This window comes from Ochotona curzoniae, unplaced genomic scaffold, assembly GCF_017591425.1.
Source record: "Ochotona curzoniae isolate NIBS_2020 unplaced genomic scaffold, NIBS_Ocur_1.0 contig_1014, whole genome shotgun sequence".
Lineage (NCBI taxonomy): Eukaryota > Metazoa > Chordata > Mammalia > Lagomorpha > Ochotonidae > Ochotona > Ochotona curzoniae.
Window position 1 is genome coordinate 42,149,904 of NW_024464920.1, and position 14,289 is coordinate 42,164,192.

Consider the following 14,289-nt stretch of genomic DNA (forward strand, 5'->3'; position numbering starts at 1 on the left):
TCATAACTCTTTCTGCCCACCACCATGCCCTTTAGTGACCACAACCAACCAGTCCCATAACTGGCATTCATCTTCCTCAGTGTCTCATGAGCCACACCCCACTGTCACATACCTGTTTCAGACAATCGCAGTTCCTCTCTCTCTCTGAATGACCAGTCCCTCCAGCAACCACCATCCATCCTGCTGCCACATTGTGGTCACAGCCATTGCTCCAAAATGCAAATTTGTTCCTCAGCGCTTGAAACTCTTCCAGGATAAAAATTCTTTGCAGAGCCCATGCCTGACTCCCAGTACAAGGGCCAGTACGCTTTCCTTGGGTTCCCTGTGCAGCCAGCCCCCAGACCACCAAACATGCTCTCCTCTGGCCCCTCTCCTCTGTCTACACCCATCCTCTGCCCTTGTCTGCTTGACTGGGCTCTTGGCTTGGCCATCACTTCCTCCAGGAAGCCAACCTGCCTTGAGCCAGACCTCCCAGGCTCAGTCACATGTCTCTCCCTCTTGTTTCCCACAGCACCCACACTTTCTGCACCCCTTTCCTTGTGCTGCATTTGCTGTGAACTGGAGTTTCTGGAGGACAAGAATGAGATCATTCCTTCTGTGCTCACAGTGCCTGTCACAGCGAAGCCCGGTTGTCTTCAGAAAGCAAGGACAACAATCAGGTACGATATGGGTTGCGTGGGGGAAGATTAGTTGAGATAATATATGGAAACACATGGTAGCACTTATCATAACATTGCAGCCATCAAACCCAAGCAAGCGTGATGCTATCAGACCGCTTCAGAAAGGGTGTTAAGGGGCCACAGCACCAGGAGTTTTCACAAAGACACACTCCTGTCGCCAGCCCTGGAAAGCACATTCCGAAGCTTAAATCTCTGCAGAAACCCACTGCCGCTTCTGTCCTGGCACTTGGCAGACAGACAGATCCATGCTCTGTCACCTAAAGGTTTTTTTTAAATACTTACTTTTATCGGAAAAGCAAATCAGATTTACAGAGAAGAGAGACAGAGAAAAGGATTCTCCATCTACTGACTCACTCCTCAGAGGGTCCCAAAGCCGGAGCTGAGCCAACTCGGATCTGAAGCCAGGAGCCAGGAACTTCTTCCAAGTCTCCCACGTAGGTAAAGGACCCCGAGGCATTGGGCTATCCTCCACTGATTTCCCAGTCCTTTATCAGGGAACTGGATGGGAACTGGATGGGAAGTGGAGCAGCCAGGACACGAACTGGCACCCATATGGGATCCCCGGGCTTGCAAAATGAGGATTTAACCTTTGAGCCATCGCGCCGGGCCCCACCAACAGATTCTGTTATCGATATTGTCCAGGACAGCTTGTCGCAGCTGCATCCTCAGCTCCGACCATACTGCCGGTAGACAGTAGACGCTCAATTTTAAATTTGCAGAGGAATGAATGCGAAATCGGTATTTTCACTGCTGGAAATTCCTAGGGGCTGCGGGGGCCGGGTGGACTGTTCCTTCGCCTTCCTCACCGCCCCACACCCCGCCGCCCTCAGGTGAAGCAGCAGCGCCGGGCGGGGCTGGGGGCCTTAACCGTGCCAAACTCGTCCCCACCCCCACCCGCGGCGGGACCCTCCTCCACCTCAGGGTTTTTGCCTTACCCCAGCGCATGTACTGACGAAAATAATAATGACAGTAGAAATAACAGCCTCCTACACCCTCTGCTTTCCCGAGGGCACCCCTGTCCCGCCGGCTCGCTCATGAACCCCGACCCCACCCGCACCCAAACGACCTTAGCGACACCGGCTCTTCAGCCAGGGGACGCGCCTCCCGTTTTTTCCGTTTGCTTCATTTCACTCAAGAAGTTGAGGCTGCGAGAGAATGACCCGGCCGCCAGAATCTCCCACCTGGTCTCCTGCGTGTTTGCCCAAGGTGTCTCTGCCCTGAACGCCTGAGCCGCCGAAGGCGTGCCTGGCACTGCTGTGGGCGCTGGGCACCAGATCGTGAACCGAAGTTCCCGCAGAAACTGGCACCTGGCCTTGGCCGCCAGAAAGGACCCTCGCACAGGCACGGCCTCTCCCAAGGGTGCCGGGATGGGGAGGTGTTCGGTGCCTTCTCCCAGACCCTGACCTGGACGGCTTTGCCCCATTTCGTAGACAAGGAAATTGAGACGCCGCCTCCCCCCGAAAAAAAAGATAAAAAAACAAACAAACAAACCGCCGAGCTGGGATTCGAACCCCGCGCAGTCTGCCACGCCTGAGCTCTGTCCAGCCCGCTTTGCGCGTCACCTCCTTCCTCCAGCACGGTGACCCTAACTAGGCACCTGCTGGTACCGCCAACACCACCACTTCCAACTCACATTGACTATCCGTTCCACTTAGCCCTGTTTTGGGGAGGGAGAATTTTCCGAAAGATCGCAGGGAGCTGTGTTCAGCTTAGGGTCCGGGGTTACAGACCCCCCCACCCCTGCACGGCGTTAGGGACCCGGGCCGCCCCGCCCCCTCCCCTGCGCGGCCGGGCCGGCGCTGCCTCTGTCCATGGTCAAAGCACCCGGGTAATCCGCCTTTCTCTTCCGCCCGCCAGCCCCATTCATATTCTAATCACAGCGCGGCCGGCCCGCGAACGGCCACTTTATCGGGGCCCGCAGGAGATGCAGCCTCCCCCCACCAACTTCCACTTCCAGCGTCTCCACCCCCACCCCCCCAGCCTCTGTTCCCCCTCCCGCCTCGTCCTGCACTTTAAACTCCGCCGGGGCGGGGGTCCCTGGGAAAACCGCGTCCCCACCCGGCTTCTCGCAAACTTTGCGGCCGGCTGGGGGCACCGGGAGGGGAGGGGAGAGCGGGTCGGAGAGGAGGTGGGGGTGGGCGGAGGGAGGGAGGGGCTGCGACCGCCACGGACGGACGGACAGAGTTACGGGAAGAGGCGGTGCGGGTGGGTACGTGGTGCGGGGAGAGACAGAGACAAAGAGACGCGGGGGGCCGGGGCTGGACAGAGCCACAGGCGGCCAGACAGGGAGGGAGGGACAGGGAGCGACAGAGAGGAGAGACGCGCGGAGCGGGGACAGTCAGCGAAAGGGGGCCGAAGGCCCGGGCCCCAAGGAAGGCAGAAAGTTCTGGAGGAGCCAGCCCCAGTCCCTCACCCCCTGTCTGCCAGACGGCCTTGTGGTCGCTCGGGGTTGTCGAGGTCTTTAAGACTTCCGTTCCCCTTCCCCGTTCGCTCCCAGCGGTGCGAGCCACCTCTCCCACGCGTGTCCGCGGGTCATCGTGGAAGGGAATCAGAACAGGCACCCTTCCTAGTTCTAACCCAAGGCGAAAACGGGAGGGGGACACAGGAGGAAGGGGAGTGGGGCCCCCACTCGTGGCCGCGCGGGTGGCTCCCCGGGCTCGCCGAGTCTCCTGCCACTCTACCCCCCCCACCCCGCCATCCCCCACCTCCCACCTCCAGGCCTGCGCGGCGCGGGGCCCGATCCGGGGAGGGACCGGCGGGGGGAGGGGGCCACATCTAAGCCAATTTTGATTTCGCCTATAATGAGTGCCGGGCGAAGGCTGGAGAAGGCCTCTGGAACTTTAAATAAGAAAAACGTTGCTAATGCTATAATAGAAGGGGGAAGTCGGAGGGCTGGGATTGCGTCGCTCGGAGCCCCCCTTTTCGGAGGCCGCTTTTCTTATTCAAAACAGGCCCACAATGGGCTTCACAGTGCGCCTCGCCACGGCCCCATCTGACGAGCGGCCATTCATCAGGCCGGCTGGCCTATCAATGACATTGCTCCCGTCGGGGCTCCTATAAAATGATGCTTTTTCCCATGAAACATCCGCAAACATTTTGACGGGTTTGGCTTTGCCCGGCTGGATTACTGAGTGTCCCTTGCTCGCTCGCGCTCTCTACCTTCTCTACGCGCTCTCCCTTCCCTCTTTTTTTCTTTCCTCTTCATTCTCTTTCTTGTTCTTTCCTCTTTTATCCGTGAGCCCTCTCATCCTGAGCATCTCTCTCTTTTCCTTCTCCTCTTCCCTCACCCGCTTCCTCCCTGGGCATCGCTAACACAGGGAATCCCCACACATCAGGATTCGGGGGGCGCCTGCGCTTTCCATGGGAAGAGCATGCATTGTGGGTTACTGGAGGAACCCGACATGGATTCCACAGGTTAGTCCTACCGGGAAACGGGTGGGGAGGTATCGGAGGGGAGGAGAAGGGAGGAAGGAAACTTTGGAACAGAGTTGCCAAAAGTTCAGATGGGTCAATTTGAGAGTAACCCAAAGAAATCAGGCAAGAGCGCGCAGTTTTATTTTTAATCCCGCGCGAAGCAAGTGGATGATGCGTGCAAGCATGTATATATGTGCCCGTGTGCTTGCGTGTGTGATCGTGGGTTTGCGAGAGTGTGTCCGTGTGTGAGTGCGCGCGCGCGCGCGCCAAGGAGCGCGCTTTCACTTGCCCAGGCCACAAAGTTACGTAAAGATGCCCTGGCTTGCGGCGAGCTCGAGGTGCCACTGGCAGGAACTTTGCAAGCCGACCGCCTCCTCTCGGGCCCGGCTCCTCCCCGGGACTTGGGGGCCCCCGGAATAACGGTGCTCTCGGGATCTGGTGGCCAGGTCTGGGAAGCCAGGCGGAACGCCCCCGAGGCGGGGGAAGGTGGCGGCGGCTTCGCTCTGAACCTTAGGAGGTGGGGACCCGAGGCTCTGGCTGCCGGAGACGCTCAGCTGGAGGGAGTGGCGGCAGCAAGCCCGGTGGTCCCGAGGAATCCGCTGAGTCCGGGGGTGGGAGCCCTGGGCTGCTGCCTTCCCACTGGCGAGGGCACCCCTCGACGCGCTGCGCTGGCTGAGCTGTGACCTTGCCGCAGGGGAGGGCAGGGCGCGGGACAGCCTGCCCGGCCCGGCGTTGGGGTTTGGAGACTGCTCCGTGGTCTGGAGGCTGCCGCGGGTGGGGCGGCCGGTTGTAGGGGCCCGGCGGTGGGAAACGATGCAAGAAGAAAGTCAAGGAATTTCTTCCAAGAACACTGCTAGGCGTCTCGGTTCTAGTAGACTCCTCGCTATCACCTTGCACTCTGTCCCGGCACCTAGAAAGAGCCTCTCGGCCTCTGCGTCCCGGTTGCGCTTCCTATGGTCCTCCTCTCCTCCCGCACGCCTTTCGCATTCACCCAAACCGGCCGCTCGTCCCCCCTCCGACACAGACTTGGAGTTTCTGGGGGGTGGGGAGGCTGAGGTCCGGAGCTGCGGAGCTGCGGCGAGGCGATGGGGACCGAGGGCTGCGCCCAGACGACCGCTGGCCTCGGAGCTCCGGAGAGTGCCGGGAAACTCGAGCGCCACCGGACCCGGCAGCGCCCAGCAACAAGTGCCTTCTCCACTGGTCGCCCCCTAGCACACCAGAGTCCCTGACTGGAGCAGAAGAGCGAACCCCGCAGGGCTGTCTCCCCACCTCCACTCCCAGACAAGTTAGGAAGAGGCAAGCGATGGGGCGCCAGTCATCCCAGCGATGCTTTTCCCTCTATCCCTGAGGAAAGGTGCCAGGCCCTTCTGGACTTTCCCTGTGCTTGGGGGGCCTATCAGATACTCCCTCCAGCCCCCAACACACAGCGACTGAGCTGCCCCAGGTGGCTGGGAAGGCCCTCCGCGGGGTGGGGGCGGGGAGGTTGAGCCCCTCGGTTCTCCTCGGGGGAGCGTTGACAGCGGCCCTTGCTGGGGTCTTCAGGGCCAGGGCAGGCTGGCGGCGGTAAAGCAGGCAGGAGCCCAGGGAGAGAAAAGACCTCTTCTCGCTTATTTGTTCTGAAGGGCTTTGCACACTGCATTATCCGCACCCCGCCCTCGCTCCCCTCAGCACCCCAAATGCAAAAAGCCCAAATAGCTTAAACAAAATTAACCTCCTCTCTGTGGAGCATATGGTCTAATATCTGCAAGGGGCCGATGTAGCTCTTGAAATCTCCTAGCTCCTCACCCCAACGTGGCCCAGCTGAAGTCTGCGAACTCCCGCTCCCACGCCACCCCACCCGACCCTTCGCTGTAGCAACGGAGGCGCTTTCTGTTCTGCTTCCTGGTAGCTGGTGTTGGGGGGGCGCAAGCAAACACCCTCAGTGGGTTCTGCCTCTAAGTTTTTTCTTCCATCCACCTCTCCTGCCTTCCCCAGGTCGCCATTCTGAACTCTAAACGCAAAGTTTGAGGGATCTGGCAGCGTTGAGAAATGACAGGGGATGACACCCAGTGACATTTCCCTGGGGCTTGCTCCCACCTGTGATCAGGAGAGTGCTGCCAGGGGTGACGGGTCCAGGAGCTTAGCCTCGGGTCCCTCCCCAGGGAATTTAATCCAATTAGTTTTACTCCTGCTTTCCCCCAGTCAGGTAAAGTTCCTCTCCCCGGTTGACTGAGCCTAGCGCTCCACGGAGCTGGTAGACGCAGCTCCTTTCCCGATGAGAAACACGAATATGATGGGCGCAGTCAGGAGGGTCCCGGATCCAGGGGCTGGGCACCCGCGCCACCACCCTCTTTTTACTCTTAACAGGAAAGTCCCCGCTAAGTGTCTTGGGCCCGGCAGGGAATTTTCCTACAGGGGCCAGGGCTCTAGTGGCCTGCTTTGGGGCCACTTCAGCGTGACCTGCGGAAATACGCCCCTTTGTTCTGAGCACCGAGCCGGTAATATATTCCTCGGGTTATTGCAAAATACTCAACAAGTTTAGGGCTGAAGAGAATAGCCCCGTCGGGGGAGGTCGGAGAGCCTCCTGCGCCCCCCGGCTAGCTCACCGCCGCGCCTGCAAAGCCTGTCCCGCAGGCTACTCTGGAGGCAACTCGGGCAGCAGCACAGGCTGCGGGCGCACGCACGCTCGCACGCACGCACGCACCGTGGACCGGTCATCCGGCCAGCGCATGGTTTGCAATCGGTCGAGGGCGCGCGTCACCTAAGCCCCGCGCGGGGCACAAGCGGCTGCTGAATCGCTCGTGGCCTCCCCTTCCCACGCGGGCCGCGCAACGGGTCCAATCCAGGCTACCCAATTTCTGGACGAGCTCAGTTACTCGGGTTGCCCGAAAATTCGAGAACCAGGCGAGGGGAAAGTGGGTAGAATTTTAGGCCTGGGTAAAGCGGCCTGGCGGCCAGGTTGGTCGCCTACGCACCAAAAGGGTCGTTTCTTGCAACCCGGGACAGTGCCTTAGAGAGGCGGTACTGTCCAACTCGATTTGGAAACTTCTGCCTTCACCTATTTTCCACCGGGTCTCCGGAACTCGGAGCTGGAGCGACCTATGTCCTCCTGATCCCGGACTGGAGTCCCCGAGCCGCGTAGGTGGCAGCTTTTGGTGATCTTCAGGCCCCTGGTTCAGCTTTAGACCAATCCTGGACGTGCAGTAATGGCCTTGTTCCAGAGTCCAAGGAGTAGAATGCACCCCGGAGCGAAAATGGCCAGGGCCTCCTCTGTGGTCCCTGGGTGTCCCCGGTCGGGGAAGCTGGCCGGTGGACTGGAGGAGCCAGGGGCCAATGTCTGAGTGGTGCTCCCAAACCCAAACCAGACGCGGCTGTGCGTGTGTGTGGCCGGCGAGGGGGGCATGCATGCCCCCGCCTCTGACACCTGCTAAGTGCTGGCCACTAGATTTGACTACTGGGTCAAATCAAGACTATGGACTATGGACGCGGGATTCCTTGGCCTCGGCTGCCACAGCCCTTGCCGGAAAGACAACCGCACGCAAGCGGGACTCCTAGACCCAACATGCTCTTCCGAGCCGCGGCCGTGGACACCGCGTTTTCCGATTCGGCCCCGCTGGACGCAGAGATCCAGGAAAAGTTTGCCGGTGCTGCCGTGAGGCTCCAGCCTGGGATTTCCTTGGCCTCGCCTGGCCCCCACCCCAGCGCGTCGCCATGGAGACTGCTGGAAGTTGGTGGTGGAAAACAGACCCGGCGCAAAGCAAAATATTATGAGTGCTTCGGGAGGGTGACTTCAGGAGGCGGGGGACCCGCAGGGCAGGAGCGGGATGCAGAGGCCGACAACAAAGGGTCGGATGTGTGGAGCAGAGAGCAGTTGGCGCGGGGCAGAGGGTGCTCCGACTGCTGTGTGAGTGCTGGGTCATCCGGCTTCTCAGAGGGGCCGAGGTCTTTAATTTCTCTCCAGCAGCTACACCTTTTCACAGCCCGCCTGCCAGCCCTGGCTCTTACCCCACGTCCCCGCCTTCCCTCGCAGCCTCCCTCCCTGTCCCCAGGGTAGGCGCCAGCTGGGCAGTATGCCCGCCTCCCTGAGAGCCACAGGCTCACCGAGAGAAAGGTTCTAACTTTTCTTCCCCACGACCCCTTGGGTCGCCCAGGATGAATTTCTCACCACCGCCAACACCCCCGCCCCCCCCCTACACACACATACACATACACAAACCGGATCTGAAAGGGTGATGGGTTAGGATTAGGCCGAAAGAAGAAGGGCATGAGCGTGCCTGACCAGGCGTGGTGGAGTGGGGGCTGGGGAGGCGATCCTGATGGTCCCCCTTCCCATGTACAGCTGGCTAAAGCGCTGGGTTCTAATTCCAACTTGGCAGCTTGTAATGCGGTGTTGGGTCAGCTTCCAAGCCAGGCCAAGATCACTTTTTATTGACTGTCAAATTAAAGGTTGGATAACTCAGGGCCTGGGGCTCTGTGGTAACTTAGACACATCCCTCATTCAAGGGACTTTGTGCAGAATCTAGAAAGCAGTAGGTGAGCAGGTACCACCATCTTTATGACCTGTTACACAATTAGTGAATCACTTCCCAAACTTTTCTTTTAAAAAAGTTTGATGTTGAGGATTTTGAGAACTGTGCAGAACAATTTTTTAAAATCCTAATTCTCTCGATGGCATCTGAGGTGCCTTCCTTGGGTCTTTGGTTTGGCTTCCTGCATCCCAGAAGGAATACATGCCAGACAATGGAATTTTACGGGCCTATCTCCAGTGTAGGTTTAGGAAACCCTGAAATGCTTCTGGAGAATGAAGCTGGCATCATAGACTTTCAGCTGTATTGAACAGGAGACCCTCCATAATGACCAATGTGGTAACTAACATACTGACGTCCAAGGAACACCAGGTTCTACCCATCCATGCTTAAGCTTTTAGAAGGATACAACTCTCTTCCTACAGTTAGCCACCCCAGCAGTGACAATTTGGGCAAAGGATTCCTTTGTGTTCCTTCACTCTACCCCCTCTGTCAATGAGCATATTGCATGTAAAGATTGCCTGTCATCTCCTTAAAAATCTACCATTCAACCTGGGTCTGTGTGTGTCTTCAGACAACATGTGAAGTCTGTGTGATCTGTAGGGCATTTGATTTGTAAAATGGTCCTTGTGCCCTGATTCTCACACGTCTCCATGATGGAGGTGTGCTGGTGAAGCAGCTCCTCTCTTCCCATTTCTGACAGTTTTAAGACCATGGCTCTAAGCCACGTCGGTGTGTTTGCTTGCCTCAGTGACTCTGTCAGAAAGGTCAAGAAGATACTCAATGGTGACATCACAGATTGGAATGCTGGGTGGAGTTCCACTTGCACAGGCTGCTGATCGCCTGCCCACTCTATATGTTCCTCAGGTCATTTGGGACTCTCTTCAGCTCCCCCTCAGGGAGCCCCAAGACTCTACAGGAAGGAAAAGGTGGGAGAAGTCTCTTTTCATGGCTTTACCCCTTCCACTCAGATATTCGTGGCTTTATGTAACATTGGGGGAGAGAGAATTTATGGAGAGATGATGTGGAAGGGTCATATGAAAGTAATCGTATGGAATGTGTTTGATTTCGCTTTCTGAGTTTCTGCTTGAGCAGCATGGCCTCAGTCTCTGCTGTCAAGGGCCTCAGAATGGATGTGATGAGAGAAGTGGTGAGCGCTACCAGGGAACACAAATATAGAGTCCTCTTGGGACTTAAAGACTGTCCTCTCTGGTTGGATGCCCACCATGTGTAAGACCTGGAACAGGCACCCTTTCCCATGCTGACTTTTTGAGTCTTGCTATATAGCTTGGCATAACTTTTTTTTTTAAAGATTTATTTTTATTATTTTTTTATTGGAAAGGCGGATATACAGAGAGGAGAGACAGAGAGGAAGATCTTCCGTCCAATGATTCACTCCCCAAGTGAGCGCAACGGGCCGATACTATGCCGATCCGAAGCCAGGAGCCTCTTCCGGGTCTGCTTTCCCAGGCCACAGGCAGGGAGCTGGATGGGAAGCGGGGCTGCTGGGATTAGAACCGGCGCCCATATGGGATCCCGGGCGTGCAAGGCGAGGACTTAACCACTTGCGCCACCGCGCCGGGCCCGGCATAACTTTTTTAAGATGAAAGAGTTCACACGTTGTATCTGGCAGAGGTAGGTAGGATGCTAGACTGGGATAAGCCTGTCCCTTACCCCTCCGCACACTGTCATGACGCTTAATCAGAGCTTGGTTCTGTTGCTGGGCTTTAGTGCGAAGGGACAGTGTGTGGGAGAGAGTAAAGAATCACAAGGCGTTGACTTCTTTGGGCTCCTGAGAAAAGTGATGCGTGGGAGTTGTGTAATGATTCTGCAGCCAGGAGAGATTATTTGAGAGCTTGAATTTCTTCATTTGTTTATTCCCTTAGTAAAGAATACCACATGTTACCTGTATACCTGGCACTCTGGCCAGATTTAACAAAAATCCTGTCTTTGCTTCTGTACAGCATGAATTCTAGACAGACAAAAAAAAAATACAAAAATCAGTCATTTCAGTGAGTAGAAGACTCCTTGAAGAAAATGTCTACCTGGAGGAACAGAGATAGAACGTGGTAATGAGAGGGCTGTTGCTGGTGTGTCCCATGCATGGAGAGCCTCTGGCCCGGAGCCTAGAACTGCTGAGCCTCGGTTTCCTTGTGGGACCAATACAGCCATCTGATGGGATTGTTGTGAGTGTGACTCACTATTTCTTACATGTCTGCACTTCGTTCAGCATTTCAACTTAAATGCACTATGTCATGCTCAACACTATACAAGGAATTGGTGTCATTCAGAGGGTTTTTTTTTAAAGATTTTATTTTTAATGGAAAGGCAGATTTTTACAAAAAGAAGGAGAGACAGAGAGGAAGATCTTCCATTGCTGGTTCACTCCCCATGTGGCTACAGTGACTGGAGCTAAGCTGATCCAAAAGCCAGGAGCCAGGAGCTCCTTCCAGGTCTCCTACTTAGGTTCAGGGTTCCAAAGCTCTGGGCCATCCTTCACTGCTTTCCCAGGCCACAAGCAGGGAGCTGGATGGGAAGTGGAACAGCCAGGACATGAACTGGCACCCATATGGGATCCCAGTGCTTGGAGGTAGAGGATTAGCCAACTCATTGCACTGGTCCCTGGTGTTATTCGGGTCTAAGTCAAAAGAGCACAAGGCTGAAGGTGAATCAAATCTGGAAGCTGTGTGTTGAATGACCTTCTGATCCTTAGAAGCTGGGCTGGCAAGGCCCACTTTGACTGCATGCAGACTAAGATCTTTCTTACCCTGGGGTGCCTAACTTTTCTGAGGTAGATTACAGTAGGAAAACTAGCTTTCCATTTGAAATTTTAAACACATTTATTTGAAGGGTGGAGGGATCCACGCCATGGTATAGTATGATGAGCCTCTGCCTAGAAAACCAGTATCCCATATGGGAGCTGGTTCGAAACTTTGCAGCTGCCTGCATCCAGTTCAGCTCCTTGCTAATGGTCTGGGTAGGAAGCAGAGGGTGGCTCAAGTCTTTGAATGCCTATACCTCATCCAGGCTCCAGGCTTTGAAGCCACCTAGCTCTGGCCATTGAAGCCTTTTGGGGGGGGGGGTAGTTAACCAGTAGATGGAAGGCTTCTCTCTCTCTCTGTATCCCCCTTTCTCTGTAATTTTCCCTTTCAAATTAAAAAAATAAAATCTTAAAAAAAAGGCAGGGACATAGAAGGCAGACAGATATTTTTCATGGTCTCATTCAGTTCCCAAATTCCTCAGTAGTCATATCTGGACCAGGCTGAAATCAGGAGCTGGTAATTCAATTCCGATAGCAAGAACCAAGTATTTGAACCTATTGCCTCCTAGGGTGGGCACTCAGAGGAATCTGAAACTGGAAACAGAACCAAGCCTCAAACCCAGACACACTGATGTGGAATGTCTTAACTCTTAAACACCCAGCTGCCACCTTTGTATTTTAAAAGCTCCAGTGTATTGAATGCCTATTGTATACTATGTATATTAAGTATATCCTAAGCACTCTAAATGTATTAATTGGACTTACAAATATATGTATTTAAAAATGTTTTCTCAAAGTTTTTTTTTCACATATATATCTTTTAGCATACTGAGATGTATTCTGTACTGTATAGGCACAGTTCCATTTTAATGTCAAGATAGAGCCTTTTTTTCTAAAGGAATTTTTACCAAAGGATGAATTTTATTTTCTTGCCCCTGTGTTTCCCACAAAGAGGGCATTTGATGTGCATTTGCCATGATGGCATCCTGGTGGCTTCTAATCCCACAGAGGAGATGGCCACATTGTTATTACAGAGGCAACACCTGTTGACTCCAAATCTGGGAGGAAAACCCCGCGAAGCGTTCATGCTCAGAGAAGGCCAACATTGCATGTCCCCAGTAGAGACCCTCAGAGGCTTGGTGATCCACATTCTTTCTCCCCCCTCACCTCTTTGCTCCTCATTATTTTAAGGACTGAGACATTTTATACTTGATTTTCAAGAAGTCCAAAATTCATCTTTCAATGAGTCTACTTTCTGAAAGCTCATTTTAGTAAGATGCAGGGAACAAGGTTGGTTAAGTCTTTTGCTTTTCTTGCATCTATGTGTTTGTTTTTAATGTGAAGGTGACATTTAGGTTTGCTCTGTTTCTGTCTTGATGATTGGTCTTTACCTACATTGTGGTTTTTGGAGTTAGAGGAAAGGGGAGCATAAGGTGCAAGAAAATGAAATGTAATGTTCTTTTGTTTTCGTTTGAAGTTGTTCCAATTCTAGGCAAAACAGGATGAATTGACCTGTGCCCATAGAGTGTGTGGTTACTGCTGTGTTGTGCTCAGTCCTCAAGTTGGGAGCACTTAACACAGGTGCACGGTGTCCACTTTGATGGGTGCTCAGTCCTAAGTAAGCAAGAAGGCATAACCTGTCTCTGAGAAGAAATTGGTCGTTGTTGCTAGGTCAGGGCACCTGGACATAATGGACTTCTACTGTTGTGACTTTGGTGTTTTAATTCAAAGGGGGAAAAAAACATCTGAGAAAAGGTTGCAACCCAGTGAACGGTAGCCAGCACTTTGCGTCCTGTGTATTTTCCAGCCACCCAACATGCTGAAGGTAGTGTTGTTTGGGTGCAGCCTGGTGAGTCTGTTGAATAGAGCAGTTTCTGTTTGATACAAATAGAGGGTTGTAACTTCCTAGGCATTATTTCCACCAACCCATCATGTTGGGGAAAAATGTACTGTCAGTCAACACAAGTGATTTGTTCTTGAACTAGATTTTGAATGTTGTTTGAATAAATGAAAGCCCTTGGTCTTTGTGCCACTGAGCTCGAGTCTCAATTTTGAGGCACACTTGAATTTTGTGAAGAAAGTTGCGTCAACATATTTGTTTTTTATGTTGATCCTGCCATGAATTCCTTTGAAGAGGGAAGTATTTCTTTTGAATGATTTATTTGAACTATATCTTGACAAGAGGATGCTGGACTCTGCCCTTTTCCATGACCGCAATGATGGACATATGACTGTTTATGAAGAACTATACTATAGTAATAATACAGGAGATTTCAGTGGAGAGGGGGAGGAGACAAGTGAAATCCCAGGGCTCATGGAACTGTGTCATAAAATGATAATAATAATATAAAAAGGAAGTAAAATTTTAAAAAAACAATTTACATTTTAAAACATGAGCAGGAATGTCTTTTTCTGGATGATTATTTTAAATTTGGGTGTTCATATAAGTATTGTAATTGTAATACAAGTACTCAGTCTAAATGTTCAGGGACAGGTCAAGTTTGTAACGAAATTTAGACTTTTACGACTTCAGAATTGAGTCTGTGACATAGACCCATTCAAACCTATTTATGATAGAATTGATGAATTACTTTAAACATTTTGCCAAGTTTTCTTTGTCGTGTTCTGTCCCAATGCTATTAATACGCCAGGGCAAGGCATAAATTAGGGCACTCGTGTAAAGTTTTTGTTCCACGAAAAAAAACAACCAATTGTCCCTATACATACAACTACTAAATGGATGAAAATCTCTTTCTAGGAGTCTTATTTCTTTTTCTCAACGACTCCTTTTCCAAAGGCCAAATAGCTCCCCCATAAAGCATTGTTTGACATCATCGAAAATAAACATGTTTGGCTGAGAAAGCTCTGGGAGTTTCCAAGGAAGAGAGATTCCAGAAGGCTTGACACCCTCCTTTAAAATGCGACAACT

General features: G+C 53.2%; 1 protein-coding gene across 1 annotated transcript in view; it reads left to right on the plus strand.

Annotated features, from left to right (window-relative positions):
• Positions 1-3,657: 3,657 nt before the first annotated feature.
• The window catches only part of RFX4 (regulatory factor X4), a 151,561-nt gene continuing 140,929 nt past the window's right edge, over positions 3,658-14,289 (plus strand). Inside the window, exon 1 of the mRNA XM_040990981.1 lies at positions 3,658-4,094. Within this exon, the coding sequence (XP_040846915.1) occupies positions 4,052-4,094 (43 nt within the window). The 5' untranslated portion in view covers positions 3,658-4,051. The remainder of the gene's footprint in view (positions 4,095-14,289) is intronic.